Here is a 24,125-nt window from a genome sequence, read left to right on the forward strand (position 1 = left end):
CAGTAATTAGTCACTATCATTGTTTGCTTTTGATTATTTTTCCATGACACCCTTTTCACATTTGCATCCTCACCCCACTCCAAAGGGTTCTAGAGTTTTATACCCCCACAGTAATTTTTCCTAGATTGTAAACTATACATGTACTAAATTCCAGAGCTTTGTTTACATTTCAGCCACTTCTCTCCCTTACCCTCACCCCATCCCAAGGAGTGCTGTGGGTGACCTAGCCTATCGTATTTTCACCACATAATAAATCATATATACAAAGTTTGTTTCAAATTGCTTCAAACTTTCATGTTATCATTTCCTACCAGTCCTTAGCCTAGAAGTTAAATGTCCTTTGAACCGTCACCAATCAGTCCAGCAACCCAGCGAATTGTATATTTTACATTGACATAGCTCATTTTTGTCTGCTTTTACATGTCCCCTCCCTCACATCTGGGGCTATGTTTGATTGATGTTGGCGTGGTGAAGTGTAAGCGGAGAATTAAATCATGGGTTACCGATGACATGACCTTGAAGATGGCAGAAAGGAGAGAATGGGAAAACGCACGCTGATGAAGGGAAAAGGCAATACAAAAGACGGAACAATGAGCTGAGAAGAGTAACTGATCAGGCCAGGGAAAAATGGACAAGAGAAATCTGCTCAGAAATTGAGACACTGGAGAAAGAGAGCAATTAATTATGAAAAGATGGACTGGGTAGCCAAGGAAATAGTATTTCAGGGAAGGAAGAACAAAACAAATATGGAGATATAAGGGAAAGATGGAACTCTTTTTAAGTGACCCACATGCTGTTCAGAATGGATGGAAAGAATATATTGAAACACTCTATGAAGCAGATTGAGAAGGAAGAATCAGTAAATGAAGATGAAAAAGGAGATCATATCGAAGGTTCAGAGGTAAATAAGGCATTGGGAGAACTTAAAAACAACAAAGCATGTGGTGTAGATGGCATTCCGGCAGAAATCTTAAAGAATTATTTAAAATAAACAGGTGAAAATAAGTTGACCTCTTTTTGCAACTACATCTATGACAAAGGGAGTGGCCAGAAAACTTTCTGGTAGCTATAATAGTCACAGTCCCAAAGACTAAAAATCCCAAAAAGTATGAAGACCACAAGACAATCAGCTTAATATCGCAGGCAGCAAAAGTAGTTCTTCGAATTCTGAATAGAAGGCTATATGGAATGCTGGAAGAAACACTTGGTGAAGAACAAAATGGTTTCATAAGGGGAAAGGGAGTATAAGATGCCACTGGACTTCTAAGAACCATCAACGAAAGATACATAGAAAAGGGCAAAGAAGTTTATGCTTTTGATAGAGTGCAGTGGGATAAGCTGTTAGTTATCTTGAAAAAGAAGGGAGTAAAGTGGAAGGAGAGAAGATTGTTTACAAATCTGTCTCTTAATCGGAAATCTCTGGTACGAATAGGTTGGGGGTTGTTTTGGGGGAAGGAGACCAGACAGCGAGGTCATCGGTCTCATCAGATTAGGGAAGGACGGGGAAGGAAGTCGGCCGTGCCCTTTGAAAGGCACGTACGTATAGGTAATGGGATTTCTGAAGACAGCAAGATTGGGAGAGGTGTTAGACAAGGCTGCTGTCTCTCCCGGATCCTATTTAACATCTGTCTGGAGGAAGGACTGGAAAGAGGTGTGAGGATAGGTGGGCGGAAAATTGAATGTATAAGGTATGCAGATGACATGCAGAAAATCGAGAAATGCCGACTCAAATGCTAAATGACCTGAATGAAGTCTGTGCAGCATGTTGTTGTTGTTGTTGTTGTTGTTGTTGTCTTCAGTCCTGAGACTGGTTTGATGCAGCTCTCCATGCTACTCATCCTGTGCAAGCTTCATCTCCCAGTACTTACTGCAACCTACATCCTTCTGAATCTGCTTAGTGTATTCATCTCTTGGTCTCCCTCTACGATTTTTACCCTCCACGCTGCCGTCCAATGCTATATTTGTGATCCCTTGATGCCTCAGAACATGTCCTACTAACCGATCCCTTCTTTTTGTCAAGTTGTGCCACAAACTCCTCTTCTCCCCAATTCTATTCAATACCTCCTCGTTAGTTATGTGATCTACCCATCTAATCTTCAGCATTCTTCTGTAGCACCACATTTTGAAAGCTTCTATTCTCTTCTTGTCCAAACTATTTATCGTCCATGTTTCACTTCCATACATGGCTACACTCCATACAAATACTTTCAGAAATGACTTCCTGACACCTAAATCTATACTCGATGTTAACAAATTTCTCTTCTTCAGAAACACTTTCCTTGCCATTGCCAGTCTACATTTTGTATCCTCTCTACTTCGACCATCATCAGTTATTTTGCTTCCCAAATAGCAAAACTCCTTTACTACTTTAAGTGTCTCATTTCCTAATCTAATTCCCTCAGCATCACCCGACTTAATTTGACTACATTCCATTATCCTCATTTTGCTTTTGTTGATGTTCATCTTATATCCTCCTTTCAAGACATTGTCCATTCCGTTCAACTGCTCTTCCATGTCCTTTGCTGTCTCCGACAGAATTACAATGTCATCGGCGAACCTCAAAGTTTTTATTTATTCTCCACGGACTTTAATACCCACTCCGAATTTTACTTTTGTTTCCTTTACTGCTTGCTCAATATACAGATTGAATAACATCGGGGACAGGTTACAGCCTTGTCTCACTCCCTTCCCAACCGCTGCTTCCCTTTCATGCCCCTCAACTCTTATAACTGCCATCTGGTTTCTGTACAAATTGTAAATAGCCTTTCGCTCCCTGTATTTTACCCCTGCCACCTTCAGATTTTGAAAAAGAGTATTCTAGTCAACATAGTCAAAAGCTTTCTCTAAGTCTACGAATGTTAGAAATGTAGGTTTGCCTTTCCTTAATCTATTTTCTAAGATAAGTCGTAGGGTCAGTATTGCCTCACGTGTTCCAACATTTCTACGGAATCCAAACTGATCTTCGCCGAGGTTGGCTTCTACGCGTTAGTATTTTGCAGCTGTCACTTATTAAACTGATAGTTCGGTAATTTTCACATCTGTCAACACCTGCTTTCTTTGGGATTGGAATTATTATATTCTTCTTGAAGTCTGAGGGTATTTCGCCTGTTTCATACATCTTGCTCACCAGACGGTAGAGTTTTGTCAGGACTGGCTCTCCCAAGGCCGTCAGTAGTTCTAGTGGAATGTTGTCTGCTCCGGGGGCCTTGTTTCGACTCATCTCTTTCAGTGCTCTGTCAAACTCTTCACGCAGTATCGTATCTCCCATTTCATCTTCTTCTACATCCTCTTCCGTTTCCATAATATTGTCCTCAAGTACATCGCCCTTGTATAGACCCTCTATATACTCCTTCCACCTTTCTGCTTTCCCTTCTTTGCTTAGAACTGGATTTCCATCTGAGTTCTTGATATTCATACAAGTGGCTCTCTTTTCTCCAAAGGTCTCTTTAATTTTCCTGTAGGCAGTATCTATCTTACCCCTAGTGAGATAAGCCTCTACATCCTTACATTTGTCCTCTAGCCATCCCTGCTTAGCCATTTTGCACTTCCTGTCGATCTCATTTTTGAGACGTTTGTAGTCCCTTTTGCCTGCTTCATTTACTGTGTTTTTATATTTTCTCCTTTCATCAATTAAATTCAATATTTCTTATGTTACCCAAGGATTTCTACTAGCCCTTGTCTTTTTACCTACTTTATCCTCTGCTGCCTTCACTATTTCATCCCTCAGAGCTACCCATTCTTCTTCTACTGTATTTATTTCCCCCATTCCTGTCAATTGTTCCCTTATGCTCTCCCTGAAACTCTGTACAACCTCTGGTTTAGTCAGTTTATCCAGGTCCCATCTCCTTAAATTTCCACCTTTTTGCAGAGACCTTCATATATCTCAACACGTCCCTGTCTTTCCTGGAATGAAACGTTCAATTGCCTCTACTAGAAGGCAATCTCTTTGTAGATTGTGGCCTATCCAGTTTAGTTTCCTGTTTTTCACCGTCAGCAGCATCTCCTGTTCTTCTCCAACTGTCCTCACTACTTCTTCATTCCTATCAGTCCAGTTGATTTTATCCATTCTACGCCATATCCACATTTCACAAGCTTCAATTCTCTTTTCATCCTGCTTTCTCAAAGTCCACGTTTCTGCTCCATACAAAACCACACTCTATTTTAAGCACTTAACCTGTCACTTCCTTAATTCCTAGTTTACACAACTAGTTGTGAGTCATGTCTGCTTTGGAAATGCCTCTTTCCCCAGAGCCATTCTCTCTTTGATATCTTGTTGTCTTCTTTAATCCAACCCATACTTGAATGCTCTTACCTGCTCTGTAATTTCTGACCCCAAAATAATTTTCATTTTTTCTTTTCTTTAGGCCTATGACCATGCTTTTAATTTTCTTTTTATTAATTTTCATGCCATATGCTGTATGTCACTAAGCTTTCCTGTTGCCTGTATCTCTAGTTAAATGCCAATAGTTTGGTATTATAAAGTATTTCAATAATACATCTGAAAGAGTTGACTTGAAATCTCTAGGAGCATAGTTGCTTATTTAAGAACAGTTGTAGAAACAGTGTGTTGTGAATTATATTTCAACAAATATTTTAGCGCGCAGTTCCGTATAATATTAATTGTAAATTTTATGGAAATTTCATAACATCTACTTAGTAAGATATTTAAAGCAATTGGATCTCATTTGCACTGTCATGAAGGTTAGCAAATAACTCTTAAAAATTACCTTCAGTGATCTCCTACTTGTCTACTGCAAAGCCATTTGCAAGATGAAGAACAGAAATACTTTTCAATTTGGGCATGATTGTTACTAATTTCTAGTTTTTCCATATATCAGTTACAAATGTGATATATACATGTAGTTTTAAATGTGAGTTTTTCAGATGATGAGTTATGCAGTACCCACAAAAATGCGCTAAATGTGCTATTTACTAGGCTAAGTTTTTTGAAAAGTATATGCAAGACATGTGTAGTATTTTTTTTTTTAATTTCTATAATTTAAGACTTTAAAAAATTTTTTGTTTTCCAGTCAGACAGATGCCATTTAGCTCGCCTTTCACCAAAAGAGCTGATAAGTAGAGGCGAACATGCAGAAGAATGGGGAGGTTATTTTGTGGTGAAAGGTCATGAGCGATTAATAAGAATGCTCTTGATGACTCGTAGAAATTACCCCTTGACCGTAGCAAGGACAGGCTGGAAGCAGAGGGGTGTACAGTTTTCAGATCTTGGTGTTATGATTCGGTGTGTAGCAGATGATGAAACAGCCACAGTAAGTACTTTATGATACGGGGATGTTTAGAGTGATTTTTTGTAGCTCAAATCTTTTGTTGTGCACTGCCTTTGCAATAGAATTACAATTTAACATTCATGTTTTAGTTATTTTTTGTGAAGATGAAATGCTTTAACTCTCTTTATTGTGGGAATTGGTTATAGGTGTAGCAAAAGAACCAAGCTGATAAGTAGGTATCATGCTGTGAGAAATAGTAGGTGCTTTGCTCTGTGAGTATAGACTTTAATTCTGATACTTGAGGCTGATTTTTTGGGGCCTCTGTGCCTGAGATTTGAGAAATAAATTTTCTCTTCTTTAACCAGATATATATAAAATAAAACTTACCAGAAAAGAATGGGTAGTTTCTTGAAAAGAGATTATAAGATGCACATAAATGAAAGTAAAACAAGACCTGTGGAGTGTAGTAAATTTAGGTCAGCTGATGCTGAGGGAATTAGGTTAGGAAATGAGTAATAGCAGATTTTTGTTATTTACACAGTAAGATGATAGATTGATTGCTGAAGTAGAGAGAATAAAAACAATAACAGTATTAATCTCGTGTATTGTAGTTATGTCATTAACCAGATGAAATAACTGAAAAACGGTTATGTCCTTCTGTTGTGACAACAATATTGAACTGTTGGACATACCTGGTGCACCCATTTGGGACGATATTGTGTGATGCTCAGTTGCAGTACAAATCTCTTCACTGCTTGGTATCAGATTGTTCTAGTCCGGAGAGTTTAAAAAGGCTGCTCGTACACTTGAGTTTGCATATACTGTGGATATAATTGCACACGTTCCATTTGATACTAGAGTCTATACACATGCAAGAATACCTGTCTATGCATGTATTGCCTTTATTACACATCATTTTACAGTGACTTTGAATGTAATTTTCTTGCACAAAATACATTTCACTCATATTTGATAAGGACAAATGCATTTCACTCATATTTGATAAGGACGCTACCATCTCTCTGTGCGATCTTCCTTTAAAATCATTTCCTTTATCACAGTTGAACTAGACTTGGGCCTATAACAAATTTCTTCCATTTTGTTTGTCAATTTTGCTTTCATAAGTACGATGAGCCTGTCAAAAAGTTTTCCTCAGTGTATGACATTAGAGTGAATATTGCCGTATCCAGAAGTTTCGTGTGCTTTTCACAGGTATATGTATTTGATAGTGTGGTGCATCCTTCCTATGTGTGTGTTCATATTTATTCCTGGATGTAGGCTGTGGTAGAAAGCCCAGCGTTGTACATCATTTATGTAGTTGTCCTGGAAGTAAGTTGCAAACTCTGACATCACTTTGTCATTCTTCATCTTGTTGAAAGCAGCAGGAAGCATCTCATTAAATGTAGCAGCATCTCTCTCTTCGAACAAAGTTCTGATAATCTTGTAAACATCTGCTTGTTTCTTGGCCTGTGACCTCACATTTTGTTTTTCCTGCATGCTCTGTCTACGTGTGATGTACAGTACAGCCTCAGTTTCAGAACATCTGTTGTAGAGTTTCAGGCATTACAAAAGGGTTCTACGAAGTGTGACATAAAGACTTCAGAGGAAACTCCACTTTTAGATAGTGAAAAAATATGGACAATTCTTCACTCTTGCTCCTGTTGGAATGAGAAAGGTACATGCAAATCCTTGTCTCATGCCATCTAATACTAACAGTTCAAGAGGAGAAATGGAGAGAATGAGTGGACTTGGTCATATTGGGTTTGATTTGGAAACAGGAATTTGGAGTGCAGAAAACGCAGATAAACAAGTTATAGTTGTTGTGGTCTTCTGGCTAAAGACTGGTTTGATGCAGCTCTACATGCTATTCTACCTTGTACAAGCCTCTCCATCTCCGAGTGGCTACTGCAACTTACATCCCTCTGAATCTGCTTACTGTATTCATCTCTTGGTCTCCCTCTACGATTTTTATCCACACACTTCCCTCCAATACTGAATAGGTGATCCCTTGATGTCTCAGAATGTCTTCTACCAACTGATCCCTTCTTTCAGTCAGGTTATGCCACAAATTTCTCTTCTCCCAATTCTATTCAGTACCTCCCATCTAATCTTCATCTTTCTTCTGTAGCACGACATTTCAAATGCTTCTATTCTCATCTTGTCTAAACTATTTATCGTCCATTATACACATACTTTCAGAAAAGATTTCCTGGCACAAATCTATACTTGATGTGCACAAATTTCTCTTCTTCAGAAATGCTTTTTTTTGCCATTTCCAGTCTTCATTTTATAACCTCTCTACTTCGATCATTGTCAGTTATTTTGTTGCCCAAATCGCAGATCTCATCTTCTACTTTAAGTGTCTCATTTCCTAATCCTATTCCCTCAGCATAATTCGTCTACATTCCATTATCCTCGTTTTGCTTTTGTTGATGTTCATCTTATATCCTCCTTTCAAGACACTGTCCATGCTGTTCAGCTACTCTTACAAGTCCTTTGCTGTTTCTGAGAGAATTACAGTGTCATTGGCAAATCTCAAAGATTTTATTTCTTCTCCCTGAACTTCAATTCCTACTCCAAATTTCTCTTTTGTTTCCTTTACTGCTTGGTCAGTATACAGGTTAAATAACATCAGGCATAGGCTACAATCCTGTCTCACTCTCTTCTCAACTACTGTTTCTCTTGTGTGCCCCTCGACTCATAACTGCCATCTGGATTCTGTGCAAATTGTAAATAGCCTTTTGCTCCCTGTATTTTACCCCTACCACCTTTGGAATTTGATGAGAATATTCCATTCAACATTGTCAAAAGTTTTCTCTAAGTCTACAAATGTTATAAATGTTGGTTTGTCTTCCCTTACTCTATCTTCTGTGAGAAGTCATAGAATCAGTATTGCCACTCTTGTTCCTAAATTTCTCCAGAAACCAATCTTATCATCACCGAAGTTGGCTTCTACCAGTTTTTCCACTCTTCTGTAAAGAATTCATGTTAGTATTTTGCAACCATAACTTATTAAACTGATAGTTCAGTAATTTTCACACCTGCCAGCAACTGCTTTCTTTGGAATTAGAATTATTATACTCTTCTTTAAGTCTGAGAGTATTTCGCCTGTCTCACACAGATGGAGGAGTTTGGTCATGACTAGCTCTCCTGAAGCTATCAGTAGCTCTAATGGAACATTTTCTATTCCTGGGGCCTAGTTTCGTCAGGTTTTTCAATGCTCTGTCAAACTTGTCACGCAGTATCATATCTCCCATCTCATCTTCAGCTACACCCTCTTCCATTTCCACAATTTTGCCCTCAAGTGCATCTCCCTTGTATAGATCCTCTGTATACTCCTTCCACCTGTCTGTTTTCCCTTCTGTACTTAGGACTGCTTTTCCATATGAGCTCTTGATATTCAGACTGGTGATTCTCTTTTCTCCAAAGGTCTCTTTAATTTTCCTGTAGGCTACATCTATCTTTCCCCTTGTGATATATGCTTCTACATCTTTACATTTCTCCTCTAGCCACTCCTGCTTAGCCATTTTACAATTCCTATCCATCTCATGTTTTAGACGTTTGTATTCCCTTTTGCCTGATCCATTTACTGCACTTTTATATTTTTTTCCTTTCATCAGTTAAATTCAATATCTCTAGTGTTACACAAGGACTTCTACTAGCCCCCGGCTTTTTGCCTATTTGATTCTCTGCTGCCTTCACTATTTCATCTCTCAAAGCTACCCATTCTTCTTCTACTGTATTCCTGTCCCCTGTTCTTATCAACCATTCCCTAAAGCTCCCGCCGAAACTATCTACAACCTCTGGTTCTTTCAGTTTATCCAGGTCCCATTTTTTTAAATTCCTCCTTTTCTGCAGTTTCTTCAGTTTTAATCTGCAGTTCGTAACCAATAAATTGTGGCCAGAGTCCACATGTGCCCCCGGATATATCTTACAATTTGAACTTTAATTCCTAAATCTCTGTCTTACCATTATATAATCATTCCGTGACCTTCCAGTGTCTCCAGGTCTCTTCCGTGTATAAAACCCGTTTTCATTATTTTTAAACTAAGAATTAGTTATGATTAAATTATGTTCTGTGCAAAATTCTACAAGACGGCTTCCTCTTTCAGTCCTTCTCCCAGTGCATATTCACCTGCTATTTTTCCTTCTATCTTCCACCTAGTGATATATGCTTCAACATCTTTGTATTTCTCCTCTAGCCTCTCGTGCTTACCCTTTTTGCATTTCCTGGCCATCTCATGTTTTAGACATTTGTATTCCCATTTGCTTGCTTCATTTATTGCACTTCTATATTTTTTCCTTTCATCAATTAAATTCAATATCTCTTGTGTTACACAAGGATTTCTACGAGCCCCTGTCTTTTTGCCTACTTGTTCCTCTGTGGCCTTCACTATTTCATCTCTTAAAAGTACCAATTCTCCTTCTAGTGTATTCCTTTCCCCTCTTCTTGTCAGTCATTCCCTACTGCTACCCCTGAAACTGTCTACAACCTCTGGTTCTTTCAGTTTATCTAGGTCCCATCTCCTTAAATTCCACCTTTTTGCAGTTTCTTCAGTTTTAATCTACAGTTCATAACCAATAAATTGTGGTCAGTCCACATCTGCCCTTGGAAATGTCTTGCAATTTAAAATCTGGTTCCTAAATCTCTGTAGAACCATTTATATAATCAATCTGAAATCTTCTGGTGTCTACAGGTCTCTTGCACTTATACAACCTTCTCTCACGATAATTAAACCAAGTATTATTTGTGAGTAAATTATGCCCTGTGCAAAATTGTATGAGATGGCTTTCTCTTTCATTCCTTTCTCCCAGTCCATATTTACCAAGTACTTTTCCTATTATCGAATTCCAGTCCCCCATGACTATTAAATTTTCAGCTCCCTTAACTGTCTGATAATTTCTTTTATCTGATCATACATTTCCTCAATCACCTCCTCATCTGTGGAGCTAGTTGGCATATAAACTTGTGCTACTGTGGTGGGTGTGGGCTTCATGTCAATCTTGGCTGCAATAATGCATTCACTGTGCTGTGCATAGTAACTTAACCATGTTACTGTTTTTTTATTCTTTATTAAACCTACTCCTGCATCACCCCTATCTGTTTTTGTATGTATAATCCTGTATTAAACTGACCAGAAGTCGTGTACCTCCTGCCACCGAACTCCACTAATTCTCACTACATCTCACTTTAACCTATCCATTTCCGTTTTAAATTTTCTTAGCTACCTGCCTGATAAAGGGATCTGACATTCCACACTACGATCCGTAGAACACCAGTTTCATTTCTCCTGATGACTATGTCCTCCTGAGTAGTCTCGGCCTGGCGATCCGAATGGGAGACAATTTTACCTCCGGAATATTTTACCCAGGAGCATGCCATCATCACTTAACCATATAGTAGAGCTGCATGCCCTCGGGGAAAAATTACAGCTGAAGTTTCCCCTTTCTTTCAGCTGTTTGCAGTAACAACACAACAGGGCCATTTAGATTGATGTTACAAGTCCAGATCAGTCAATCATCCAGACTGTTGCCTCTGTAACTACTGAAAAGGATGCTGGCCCTCTTCAGGAACCTCATGTTTGTCTGGTGTCCCAACAAATAGCCCTTCGTTGTGGTTGCACCTATGGTATGGCTGTCTGTATCACTGAGGCACACAAGCCTTCCCATCGGCATGGCCCATGGTTCATGGGAGGGGGGACAGGATAGAGTGCATTGGTGAAGTAGTGAATATGTGGGTAAATAGCAGTTTACTTCTGAATGAATGTGGAAGATGAAGGACAACCTATTTTCTTTGATATATGGAGTCTGATAACTATGTTTTTACAAGTTCAGTTTTGCAGTTCTGTATTATCTGACATTATCTTTACCACAGTGACCATATATCCTTAATGGAATTCTTGTTATTATCAGGATTTTGTACCAAAAGTTTTTCTCATTGACACTTCATGCAAGTGATAAACTGATTCCAGTTATGACAATATTATAACAGGAATCAAAAATAAAAAGTAACAAAAAATATGATTTAAAATTTCCAAATAAGAAAACTGCATGTATAATTATTGATACAACTGAATACCTATTACTAACTACATACATGTTTGTGGCAAATATTCGTGAGCCAGTTTACCTGTCCAAGAATGTTCACAATCTTATTTTTGATTCATTTAATCAAGTTTTTGTTATTGTACACATTTGTTCCCTATTATTCTGGGCAAATACGCATTGATGGTTCTGATAGCATTTTCTAAAAGTCATTTACTTGTCCATGCCCTATGAATTGATTGGTGAACTGTTATTGACCAGCATGAGATCCAGTTTTGCAAAAAAAATTTAATTGCTTGAAATTAATCAGAGTAATTAAGAGCAGATTAACTAGTGACTTGAGGGGGAATTTGAAATATTTCATGAACAGCTCCTGTTAGCTAAGTACATAAAATGTCAAGACATTAATCTCTCAAGGCCTAGGTTTTTGTGTAGAGCAAGTTACATTGGTGCGATATTTGATTTTTAAAATATGTTTTATAGAATCATATGTTACATTAAGGCGTTATGAGAACAGCAGACACTAGGAAGACAAAACAGATGTCAAAGAGTTTCTCTTCAAGACCTAGCTATTTTGCATGTAAAATGTTATATTGGTGCGATAATTGTCAAAATGGTTTGCAGACACTAGGAAGACAAATGTGGTTTCAAAGAGTCACTTTGCAAGTCATAGCTATTTTACACATAAAAGTTACATTGGTGTGGTACTGGTCAAAATGGTTTCCTTTGAATCAGGTACTAAATCAAGGACATTTTGAGAGTAGAAGATGCTGGAAAAGTATATGTGGTATCAAAAATATCATATTCTCAGAAAAGTCAAGTGTTTTTTTAAATGATTTGCCTAAAAGTAAGAAATAAAGTATGTTTGATAAAAATTGGACTTGCCTTTCAATGAGGCTCAAAACTGGGTACTGCAAATGAGGTGCTTCAGATGTTTCTCTAATCTGTTTTATTTCTTGTGTTTGGACAAATCGCTTCACAAAACATGTGACCAATTCTTTTCCAATGCCTTCTCGTGGACTGTTGTTTTTCATTTTGGTCAACTCACATTTTTCTTCTTCCTACTCATTTCCCCCACAAGCCAAACCTAAATTATTGCTTCGGTGTTTCTCTTGGAAACTTTCTCATACTGCTTCTTTCTTTAACTCTGAAACAAATGAGTGGTGCAGTGGACTCACATTCTGGGGGACGACGGTCCAAATCTACACCTGACAATCTTAATTTAAGTTTTCCGTGGTTACCCTAAATCGCTCCAGGCAGATGCTTGGATAGTCACTTTGAGGAGGGCACTGCTGATTTCCATCCCTGTTCTTGCAACAATTGGAGCTTGGGCTCTGCCTCTAATGATCTCATTGTTGATGCAGTGTTAAATCCTAATTTTCCTTCCTTCCTTTCTACATCTACATCTAAATTTACATCTACTCTCTGCAAACTACTGTGAGGTGTATGGCAGAGGGTATGTCCCATTGTACCAGTTACTAGGGTTTCTTCCTGTCCCATTCATGTGTGGAGCACAGGAATGCGCATGCAGTAATTGTTCTAATCTTATCCACACGATCCCTATGTGAGTGACACGTAGAGGGTTGCAGTATATTCCTAGAGTAATCACTTAAAGCCGATTCTTGATATTTTGTTAATAGACTTTCTTGGGATAGTTTGTCTATCTTGAGGAGACTTCCAGCTCAGTTCCTTCAATATCTCTGTGACACTCTCCCACTGATTAAATGAAACTGTCATCATTTGTGCTGCCCTTCTCTGTATACATTCAATATCCCCTGTTAATCTTATCTAGTATGGGTCTCACAAACTTGAGCAATATTCTAGAAGCTGTCGCATGAGTGATTTGTAAGCAATCTATTTTGTAGACTGATTGCACTTCCTCAGGTTTCTACCAATAAACTGAAGTCTACCACTTGCTTTAGCCGTGACTGAACCTGTGTGTTCATTGCATTTCATATCCATACAAAGTGTTATACCAAGGTATTTGTATGAGTTGGCCGATTCCACCTATTACTCATTGATATTATAGTCATAGGATACTGTTGTTTTGTCTTTTGAGGTGCGCAGTTTTAAATTTTGGAACATTTAAAGCAAGTTGCAAATCTCTGTATCATGTTGAAATCTTATCAAGATCTACTGAATATTTATGCTGCTTCTCTCAGATACAACCTTCCTGTACCATAGTATATATTTGTTCACTGTACATTTCACATACATTACTCTATCTTCTGATTAAATCTGACTCCATTGTCATTGAAACATCTTTTGGAAGCTTATAATCATGTGTGCTTGTTCTGTTGAATCGTTTGTTTTCCGACTTGCTAGTGAATTGTTATTGTTCGCAATGTTAACACATCTCTGTTTCAATTATTTTTTATCAAAAGGAGTTGCTTTCCAGTTGTATTTATCTCAGTGATCAGTTCATGAACATTTTTCAACAAAGACAGACTTCAAAATATTTTGCTACTTCTTTCATTTGCTATCATCTGTTTTATTTGGTGTGTTGACTAATTCTTAACACTGTTTTTTTCACAGAACAATGTGTTACATTATGTAACAGATGGAACAGCAAAGCTGATGTTCAGTGCAAGAAAAAATCTTTACTATGCACCAGTTGTCCTAATTCTTAAAAGTTTGCTAGATGTGACAGATGAATATATTTACCAGCAACTTATAAAAGGCTATGAAGATGACCTGTATTACAAAGGGTATGCAAGTTTTTATTGTTTTCTGTCTTATCATTCGTATTAGAAAGAATAATATTGGAAACTCAAGAGTGTTAAAAATAACTCTATTGGTCATAACATTGCATGGAATATGAAATACATCCTAAGTATGACTCCAGTGGTGCAGTTTACCTCTGTTTGTAAGTAACTTAATACCAAAAAGCTCAGCCACATTGGGTTTAAGGAGAAGGGAAGTGTAATGCTGAAGTTGATGTCAGGGAGGGGGTCAGTAATGAAGATTTTTATGAATGACTTGAAAAAGCAAGTACAAAACTGAAATTAATTTTTTACAATCATTTTCATCTTCACAAGTTTTCACTCGGAGGAGGAACACCTGCTGGATGTAAGAGATTTGCAACGAGATGGCAGTAAACTCAAAACATGTTAAAAGACAAGCTGTTATTGGCTAACAGCAAAGTAGACACTGAGCATAGAACAAAAATGCATTCTGCGCAGGATAATTGGATAACATTTGATGAATAATAGAAATCTTACAAGAAATGGACAAATGACTCTTTCTATTCCTGTATGTGTACCATTCTTTCTATCATCTTATTCTAATGATCCCTATCTAACATATATAATGGTGACAGGAGAAGTGTTAAAGAGTCTTTCTTGAGTAAAAGTTAATTTAAATTTACCCATCTGGGTTCTGTGAGAACATTAACACCTTTCTTCCTATTACCCTTTCATATGCACTGTACTGATTTGTTGAGATTCTAGTAGTGCCTTTCACATTTAATTTTATGTATATTGTAAAAAGCTTCAATTAGTGGTCACATTTCATGTGGCTATACCTTCCATTTTCCATCCCAATATCAAGAGGGTGCAGGATCTTATTTTTCAGCTGCTTTTTCGTCCTCTAATTAAGAGTTAATTGGCAACTAAGGTTGACTATTACACCAGAAATCATTGGTTGCAGCCTGCCGTCATGATTACAGTGCACTTTTTTGTGGGGAGGGGGGGGGGGGCGTTGGTGGGGTGGAGGAAGCTCGGGAGCTTAGAGATCGACCAGGAATTACAGCTGGATGTGTCAATTATTTATCAAGTGAACTAACCACACAGTTATGGGCTACTTTTAAGACTGATCATTGCCAAACTGTAGGTGTCTACAAACTTGGTCACCTGATTGGTGGACATGGTGAAACACAGCAACACCAGCTTACTTCAAGACTACTTTGTACATACTTGTCAGTATACTGTAGTAGTCATGTGCTTATTGCACAGATATTCTGTAAAGTAGTGGCAGTGAGTCTGTGGCACAATTTAAAACTGAAATCAGAAAATTATCCCCTGATCTATTTTCATGTTTAGTTTCATGTAAAGCCTAGTTTACACAATGACACTAGGTTGCAGGCAACTGTGCTACCGGCCACAACTCGTTGGTGAAACTAAACACTTTCAGCGTGTTCCAACTTTGGCGACACTAGTTACATGAGTTTTGAGGTTGTGTGTGTTCGTAGAGTGTAGCCAAACTGAAAAATGAAGTGGGGGATGGAGAATAATGTTCACTTTTTGGATATCTATGCTTTGCATAGCTGTTTGTGGGATTTCAGTGATGCTGATTACAAAAATAAGCAACATATTGCTGCCGCTGAGACCATCATGTGTGGTCATAACATAGATGCTTTGACAGTATTTGAGGTGCAGGGCAAAATTTATAGAGTTAGCAGCACATATACAACTGAATTAAGAAAAATACAACCAAGTGTAATTCTAGCTGTGGCAATGTTCTCGTCTACAAGATGGCCAACTCTTTGTTAAGGAATATTGTTGCCAGGAGGGAAGTCTATACCAATTCAAGAAGCTGCATTCTTTGTTCAATATTGATCTATTTAAAACGTCACTGCAGTGCTCCCCATTCACATGTTAGAATTTTTAAATATTGCCACTGTACAGATCTATCTTCAAGAGAGTAGTTTGTAAACCATTCTCTTCTTAATGTGGCCTGCTTTGAATAATTATTGTTGTTAATGTTAATTATTACTGTTAATGTATTGGTGTTAATGAAATAGCATCATCACCAACTAAAACTGTATCTTATAGCATGCCTAGTGTTCTCGATTGTAATGCGCGTAATATGATATGTAATGTCAGTTCTAGTGATAGTGCTTCATGCATTACTGTACCTTTATTCCTTATCACATAAATAACTCTAGAAGAAACGTGAACAGTTCTGGTGACGTTCTAAGATAATAAAAAGAACTTCTTGGATATTCTGCTATAAATTATTTCAGCAACGATGCTGAGCAAACGAGCGTACATCTTTTCTTCATCCAGTCACGAATCGAAACATGTTTCTTATTTTTTTCTTATGCAACGATTTCACACAGCAAACTTTAACTCCATCACAACTCGTGCAGCTGCCAAAACTTTCATTTCAGGCACGACTCAGGGACCCACAAAATGATGAAACTGAAGTGTATACTAGTGTCGCTGTGTGTACAGTCATATATGAAACCGCTTCTGAGCAACTCATTCCACGCAATGAGTGGCGCAACCCAATGTCGTCGTGTAAACAAGGCTTAAGCTATAGATAGGGACAGAAAAAAATTATTTTATAACCAATTTTGGTGTTTCTTTTTTCAGGTTTCAGTGGTATTTACTTATTAATTATAGTTTTCTTGGGCATTAAAACAAGAAACCATGTGCAGTGGTTACTTTTTTCATAGCATTCGTTCAACTTCTGTTTTTTTCCATCCACAGATGTATTAAGAAAATGCTGCTTTCTGTTCATGAAGAGGGATACCATACACATTCAGAGGTCAGAGACTACATAGGGAGCACATTCAGAGTCAAGATGTATGAGGTTCCACCATGGGGTACAAATGCAGATGTTTGCGATCACATTTTAAAGTGAGTTGGGGTTGTTCTCCTTTTTTTCACTTTCTTTTGCAAGGTGTTCTTAGCTTTGTGTAATATAAAAATTTTGCAATGCTTGTACACTTTAATGTTTCTCTGATCCTGTATTTATTATTAATTAAAATTTTGTTGCTCAGGCTTCTTAAACTCACATAATTGCATTGTTAGCTGCAACAGGTAGAAGACATGCTTTATTGGTGCTGCGCGTTTTAGCAATTTTTCACCAAGATAAAATCACGCTGCACTGTTCTTCTTCGGCACAATAGTGTAGAAGTGTACTCAGAATCAGCGAAGTGAAAAATCCATGCAGTATGCACGTTTATTTATATATAAAAGCTGGTTTCAGAATTTTCCTTTGTGTGGGACCACTTGTACAAAAACCCTGTGCCGAATTGAAGTTCTAGATTCTCTTCTTTTACTGATCGCATTGCTCCCGCATAATCTTTCGTGATTGGATCGATACCTGTTTGTATTGTGACATATTGTGAAATTTCAAACATTCGCAAGTGCTGCAATAAAGTCATACTGTTATTGTCAATTACAAGCTTAAACTTATTGCGCTCTTTTAAAATGTGTGAGAACAGTAGGCGTATCCACATTCAGAATAATTATACTCTAATTTCATTTTATAATTATGAAAGAAGCAGGTTATTTTTTAGAATATTTGGATGGTTACAAAACTATATTTTCCTAAGTCAACGGTACGAGTGTTTTGCATACGTAATTTATTTTGTAGCAGATCAGTGTTTGTGGTTCACAGTTCTGCCAAGAATACATCATCCCTAAATTTAATTGTGTATCAAAACAAATAAACATGCATTTTTGAGAATTTTCAGATGCTGTCAGTGTCCTTTGCATAATCAATGAGCGATTTCTAGTAAATTGGCATTTGTGATTTAATTGCTGTTGCAGATGTACCAACTAACTTATTGTGTTACATCTAGTTTTCCCTTAGAGGAGTAGCCCTATATATTATCTGCCTCTATCATAAATAATAATATCTTGATGAGATAAAAGAAATTATTCAGATAGTTAAAGGGAGACGAAAATTTAATTATCATGGCGGACTGCAATTCGATAGTAGGAAGAGGAAGAGAAGGAAAAATAGCAGGTGAATATGCACTGGGAGGAGGAAAGAAACAGGAAGCCATCTTGTAGAATTTTCCACAGAACATAATTTAATCATAACTAATTCTTGGTTTAAGAATCATGAAAAAGGGTTTTATACACTGGAGAGACCTGGAGACACTGGAAGATAACGGAGTGATTATATAATGGTAAGACAGAGATTTAGGAATTAGAGTTCAAATTGTAAGATATTTCCGGGGGCACATGTGGACTCTGGCCACAATTTATTGGTTACGAACTGCAGATTAAAACTGAAGAAACTGCAGAAAAGGAGGAGTTTAAAAAGATGGGACCTGGATAAACTGAAAGAACCAGAGGTTGTAGATAGTTTCGGCGGGAGCTTTAGGGAATGGTTGATAAGAACAGGGGACAGGAATACAGTAGAAGAAGAATGGGTAGCTTTGAGAGATGAAATAGTGAAGGCAGCAGAGAATCAAATAGGCAAAAAGCCGGGGGCTAGTAGAAGTCCTTGTGTAACACTAGAGATATTGAATTTAACTGATGAAAGGAAAAAAATATAAAAGTGCAGTAAATGGATCAGGCAAAAGGGAATACAAACGTCTAAAACATGAGATGGATAGGAATTGTAAAATGGCTAAGCAGGAGTGGCTAGAGGAGAAATGTAAAGATGTAGAAGCATATATCACAAGGGGAAAGATAGATGTAGCCTACAGTAAAATTAAAGAGACCTTTGGAGAAAAGAGAATCACCAGTCTGAATATCAAGAGCTCATATGGAAAAGCAGTCCTAAGTACAGAAGGGAAAACAGAAAGGTGGAAGGAGTATACAGAGGATCTATACAAGGGAGATGCACTTGAGGGCAATATTGTGGAAATGGAAGAGGGTGTAGCTGAAGATGAGATGGGAGATATGATACTGCGTGACAAGTTTGACAGAGCATTGAAAAACCTGACGAAACAAGGCCCCAGGAATAGAAAATGTTCCATTCGAGCTACTGATAGCCTCAGGAGAGCTAGTCATGACTAAACTCCTCCATCTGTGTGAGACAGACGAAATACTCTCAGACTTAAAGAAGAGTATAATAATTCTAATTCCAAAGAAAGCAGTTGCTGGCAGGTGTGAAAATTACTGAACTATCAGTTTAATAAGTTATGGTTGCAAAATACTAACATGAATTCTTTACAGAAGAGTGGAAAAACTGGTAGAAGCCAACTTCGGTGATGATAAGATTGGTTTCTGGAGAAATTTAGGAACAAGCGTGGCAATACTGATTCTATGACTTCTCATAGAAGAGAGGTTAAGGAAAGACAAACCAACGTTTATAACATTTGTAGACTTAGAGAAAGCTTTTGACAATGTTGAGTGGAATATTCTCTTTCAAATTCCATAGGTGGTAGGGGTAAAATACAGGGAGCAAAAGGCTATTTGCAATTTGTACAGAAGCCAGATGGCAGTTATAAGAGTGAAGGGGCATGAAAGAGAAGCAGTGGTTGAGTAGCGAGGGAGACAGGGTTGTAGCCTATCCCCGACTGTATGGACTGTGTCTTGAAAGGAGGATATAAGATGAACATCAGCAAAAGCAAAATGAGGATAATGGAATGTTGTCAAATTAAATCAGGTGATGCTGAGGAAATTGAATTAGGAAATGAGACACTTAAAGCAGTAGATGACTTCTGCTATTTGAGGAACAAAATAATTGCTGATGATCGAAATAGAGGGGTTATAAAATAAAGACTGGAAATGGCAAAAAATCGTTTCTGAAGAAGAGAAATTTATGAACATTGAGTATAAATTTGTGCTATGAAGTCTTTTCTGAAAGTATTTGTATGGAGTGTAGCTATGTATAGAAGCATGGACGATAAATAGTTTAGACAGGAAGCAATAGAAGCATTTGAAATGTGGTGCTACAGAAGAACGCTCAGTTAGATCACATAACTAATGAGGAAGTACCAAATAGAGTTCTGGAGAAGAGAAATTTGTGTCATAACCTGACTAGAAGAAGGGAGCAGTAGGTAGGACACATTCTGAGACGTCAAGGGATCACAAATTCAGTATCGGAGGGAAGCGTGTCGGATAAAAATCTTAGAGAGAGACCAAGAGATGAGTACAGTAAGCAGACTCAGAGGGATGTAAGTTGCAGTAGTTACTCAGAGATGAAAAGCCTTGCACAGGATATAGTGGCATGGACAGCTGCATCAAACTAGTCTTTGGACTGAATACCACCACGACCACCACCACCACAAAAACAACAACACCAACACTGTAAATAAACGTGTATTCGAGTTTCCAAACAACTATAATTAACATCAAAACATTTTAGGCAATTAGTAATTTTTACAGCAGCTTTTCGTGTTGCCTTAATAAAAATATAATTTTGTATATTTGCTTCAAATGTTATATGGCCTTAGCAACTTTTTAGCTCAACAGATTAAGCGGGCTTAATTGAAAATTATTTTGTCAGTGTCTCGTAATACATTGCACCAGCCAAAATGCAGCCCCTTCGTGAATCGCTGTTCTTGAACACAGAATGAATTGGTTGACATTTGTAAGCATCTGGAAATTGCCCTGACTACTGTAAAATGATTGTCAGCTGCTGCCAATTGGTGTGTTAGAAGAGCTCCCAAGAGTCATGTACCTGTGATATCAGTATCAGATGTACATGAAGTACTATCCTCTCCTGTAGATCCTGTGTCCTCTGCAGAAAATACAGGATCTATCTTTACTCGTTCACTTGATTGTGAGTGGCATGTCAGTGGTAGAACTCACCATCCTGTAAAGGGTGGATGGGGCCTGGGAGGACTCAGGATGTTGTATCGATCTCTCTAACCAACAAGTTTGAGGTGCTCTCTCTTATGGAAACTGAAGCTGAGTCAGTGGGACTAACATCACCTGTTTTGGGGAAACCTGTTTTGTCCGGTGTCAAGAGGCACAAACACAAAAGGGTAGGGATCTATTAATCGTCGACAGTTCAAATGTACAGCGAATGATGTATCGCTTATGGAAATGGCAGCAAGGGACAGGAAATGACACCAGGCGCACTCAGTTTGTATGCCTGAGGACCTCATTCAGCACGTTGAAGAGTCTATTCTTTCATCCATTGAGGGAATAGCATGCAAAAAACTGCATATTGTGGCACACGTTGGAACAAATGATTCTTGTCGTCAGGGCTCTGAGGTCACATTTGTCATTCCAGCCTGAAGTCATACTCGAGTCAATCCAGCAACTGGCAGAGAAGGTTGAGAAGACAGCCTTGCACATGGAGTTTCAAAAAAGCTCACAATTTGCAGCATTGTCCCCAGAATCGATTGTGCCCCTTTGGTTCTGAGTCAAGTGGTAAGACTTAACCAGAGACTTCAAAGGTTCTGTCACAAACTGTGACTTCCTGGACTTGCGTCATAGGGTTGAGAGCCGTAGAGTCCCCCTAAACGAGACAGCTGTGCAATACACATCAGAGGCTGTTACTCAGGTAGCTGACTGTTCGGGGTACACACAAGGGTTTCTTAGATTAAGTGACTCTCCATCTACTCCATTACTGTAGCTGTAGGAAATCCTGAAGTGCCAGTGAAAGATAGAAAGAAATACCTCCTGCAGATGAGAGTATTAAAATCCTACTGGTAAACTGCCGAAGCATTCACACCAAAGTGCCAGAGTTTGGAGCACTCATGAAAAGCATTGAAGCTCACATAATACTAAGTACAGAAAGCTGGTTGAAACCTGAAATTGATAGCAGTGAGACTTTCGGGGAAAATTTAAGTGCGTATTGCAAGGATAGGCAGATGGGAAATGGAGGTGATGTATTTGTCACAATAAACAAGAAACTCAAATCCACTGAGATAGAAATTGAAACTGCATGTGAGATTCTTTGGGCAAGACTCAGTGTCAGAGGTAGGACTAAAATGATAGTTGGCTCCTTTTATCGCCCACCAGACTCATCTCCTGATGTAAGACAAAACTGTAGAGAGAACCTCAGTTCGCTTGCATGCAAGTTCTTCAATCATACTGTAAACATTGGTGGAGACTTTAATCATCCAACAATTAATTGGGGAAATTACAGTTTTCTTAGTGGGCATGATAAGACAATCTGTGAAACAGTACTAAACAGTACTAAATGCCCTATCTGAAAACTACCCAGAACATCTAGTTTGGAACCCCACTCATGATAGAAATATGTTGGATGTAATAGCAACAGACAGACCGGACCTGTTTGAGGATGTCCACTATGAAAAGGCTATCAGTAACCTTGACATGGTTGTGGCAATGATGATTACCAAAGTAGAAGGGTCAGCTAAACCAAGCAGAAAGAGATGTGTGTTCAGTAAACTAGATAAAAAATTAATAGTGTCATCTCTGAGTGAGGAACTTGAAACTTTCAGCACAGGGCAGGAACATATAGAAGAACTAGGCTCAAGTTTAAAAGACCATGCACTGCGTACATATGTACCAAGTATAAAAGTTCACTGTAAAGAAACAGACTGCTGCATAGTAGATGTAAAACATAATGTAGGGCTATAAATAGAGAGATACTGATTGAAACGCATTTGGCTGTCAAGAGAACAATATGTGATGCCTTCAGTGACTACTGTAGCAGAATATTTTCAAATGATCTTTCACAAAACCCAGAGAAATTCTGGTTGTTATGTAAAGGTTTTTAGTGACACCATAGTTATTAGTGTACTGTCCCTAACGAATGAGACAGGAACTGAAATTGAGGGGAGCAAAGGAAAAGCTGAAATGCTTAACTCCGTTTTCAAATGTTTCTTTACAAAGGAAAACCTAGGAGAATTGCCACAGTTTAATCCTTGTACCACTTACCTGTAGTCGTTAAAATTGAATGAATCTCCAGGGCATGAAGGAATCCCTGCCATATCCTATACTGAATTTGTGGCTGAGTTAGCCCCTCTTCTAAATATAATCTATTGTAGATCCCTCGAACAAATAACTGTGCTCAGTAATCAAAAGAAAGCACAGGTCACACCTGTTTGCAAAAAGGGTAGTAGAGGTGATGAACAAAAACTAAAATCCAATATCCTTGACATCACTTTGTTGTAGAATCTTAGAACATATTCTGAGTTCAAACATAATGAGGTATCTTGAATGGAATTACTTCCTCCATGCCAACCAGCACTAGCCCCAAAAACATCAATCGTGTGAAACCCAACTCGCACTTTTCTCAAATGCCATACTGAAATCTTTGGATCAAGGCAGTCAGGTATATGCGGTCGGTATTCCTCGATTTCCGAAAAGCATTTGACTCAGTACCACATCTACTCTTGCTGTCAAAAGTTTGACCATATGAGGCATCAAGTTAAATTTGTGACTGGGTTGAGGACTTAATGGTAGAGAGGATGCAGCATGCCATCTTGGATGGAGAGTCGTCATCAGATATAGAAGTAACATCGGGTGTGCCCCAGCGAAGTATGTTGGAACCCTTGTTTTTTTGTGTTGTATGTTGTATGTTAATGACATTGCAGACAATATTAATAGTAATGCCAGGTTTTTTCAGATGAAGCAGTAGTCTGCTGCATAAATATTTAGTCTGATCTTGATAAGATTTCAAAGTGGTGCAAAGATTGGCAGCTTGCTTTAAATGTTCAGAAATTTAATTTGTGCACCTCAAAAAAAAAAAAAAAAAAAAAAAAAAAAAAAAAAAAAAAAAAAAAAAATACATAAAGCCGGTGATAGACTTTGATTTGTTGGTAGAATACTGGAGGAGTGCAGTCAGTCTGCAGCGGAGATTGCTTACAAATCACTCATGTGACCATTCCTAGAATATTGCTCAAGTCTGTGAGACCCGTACCAAATAGGACTAACAGGGGATATTGAATGTATACAGAGGAGGACAGGACGAATGGTCACAGGTTTATTTAATCCATTGTAGAGTGTCACAGAGATACTGAAGGAACTGAATTGGCAGACTCTTGAAGATAGACGTAAACTATCCTGAGAAACTCTGTTAACAAAGTTTCAAGAACTGACTGTAAATTGTGACTCAAGGAATTTATCACAATCCCCTATGTATCACTTACATAGGGATTGTGAGAATAAGATTAGAATAATTACTGAACTCATAGAGGCATTCAATCAGTCATTCTTCCCACGCTCCATACGTGACTGGAACAGGAAGAAACCCTAATATCTGGTACAGTGGGATGTACCCTTTGCCATGCACTGTGGT

At 38.1% G+C, this 24,125-nt stretch overlaps 1 protein-coding gene across 2 annotated transcripts in view; it reads left to right on the forward strand.

Annotated features, from left to right (window-relative positions):
- The window catches only part of LOC126161735 (DNA-directed RNA polymerase I subunit RPA2), a 248,276-nt gene that overhangs the window by 25,833 nt on the left and 198,318 nt on the right, over positions 1–24,125 (forward strand). For both annotated transcript variants that reach the window (XM_049917771.1, XM_049917770.1), the window contains exons 4-6: positions 5,031–5,270; positions 13,809–13,981; positions 16,706–16,855. In XM_049917771.1, coding sequence (XP_049773728.1) covers positions 5,031–5,270; positions 13,809–13,981; positions 16,706–16,855 — 563 coding nt within the window. The remainder of the gene's footprint in view (positions 1–5,030; positions 5,271–13,808; positions 13,982–16,705; positions 16,856–24,125) is intronic.

The sequence above is a fragment of the Schistocerca cancellata genome, chromosome 2, assembly GCF_023864275.1.
Source record: "Schistocerca cancellata isolate TAMUIC-IGC-003103 chromosome 2, iqSchCanc2.1, whole genome shotgun sequence".
In the NCBI taxonomy this organism is placed as follows: domain Eukaryota; kingdom Metazoa; phylum Arthropoda; class Insecta; order Orthoptera; family Acrididae; genus Schistocerca; species Schistocerca cancellata.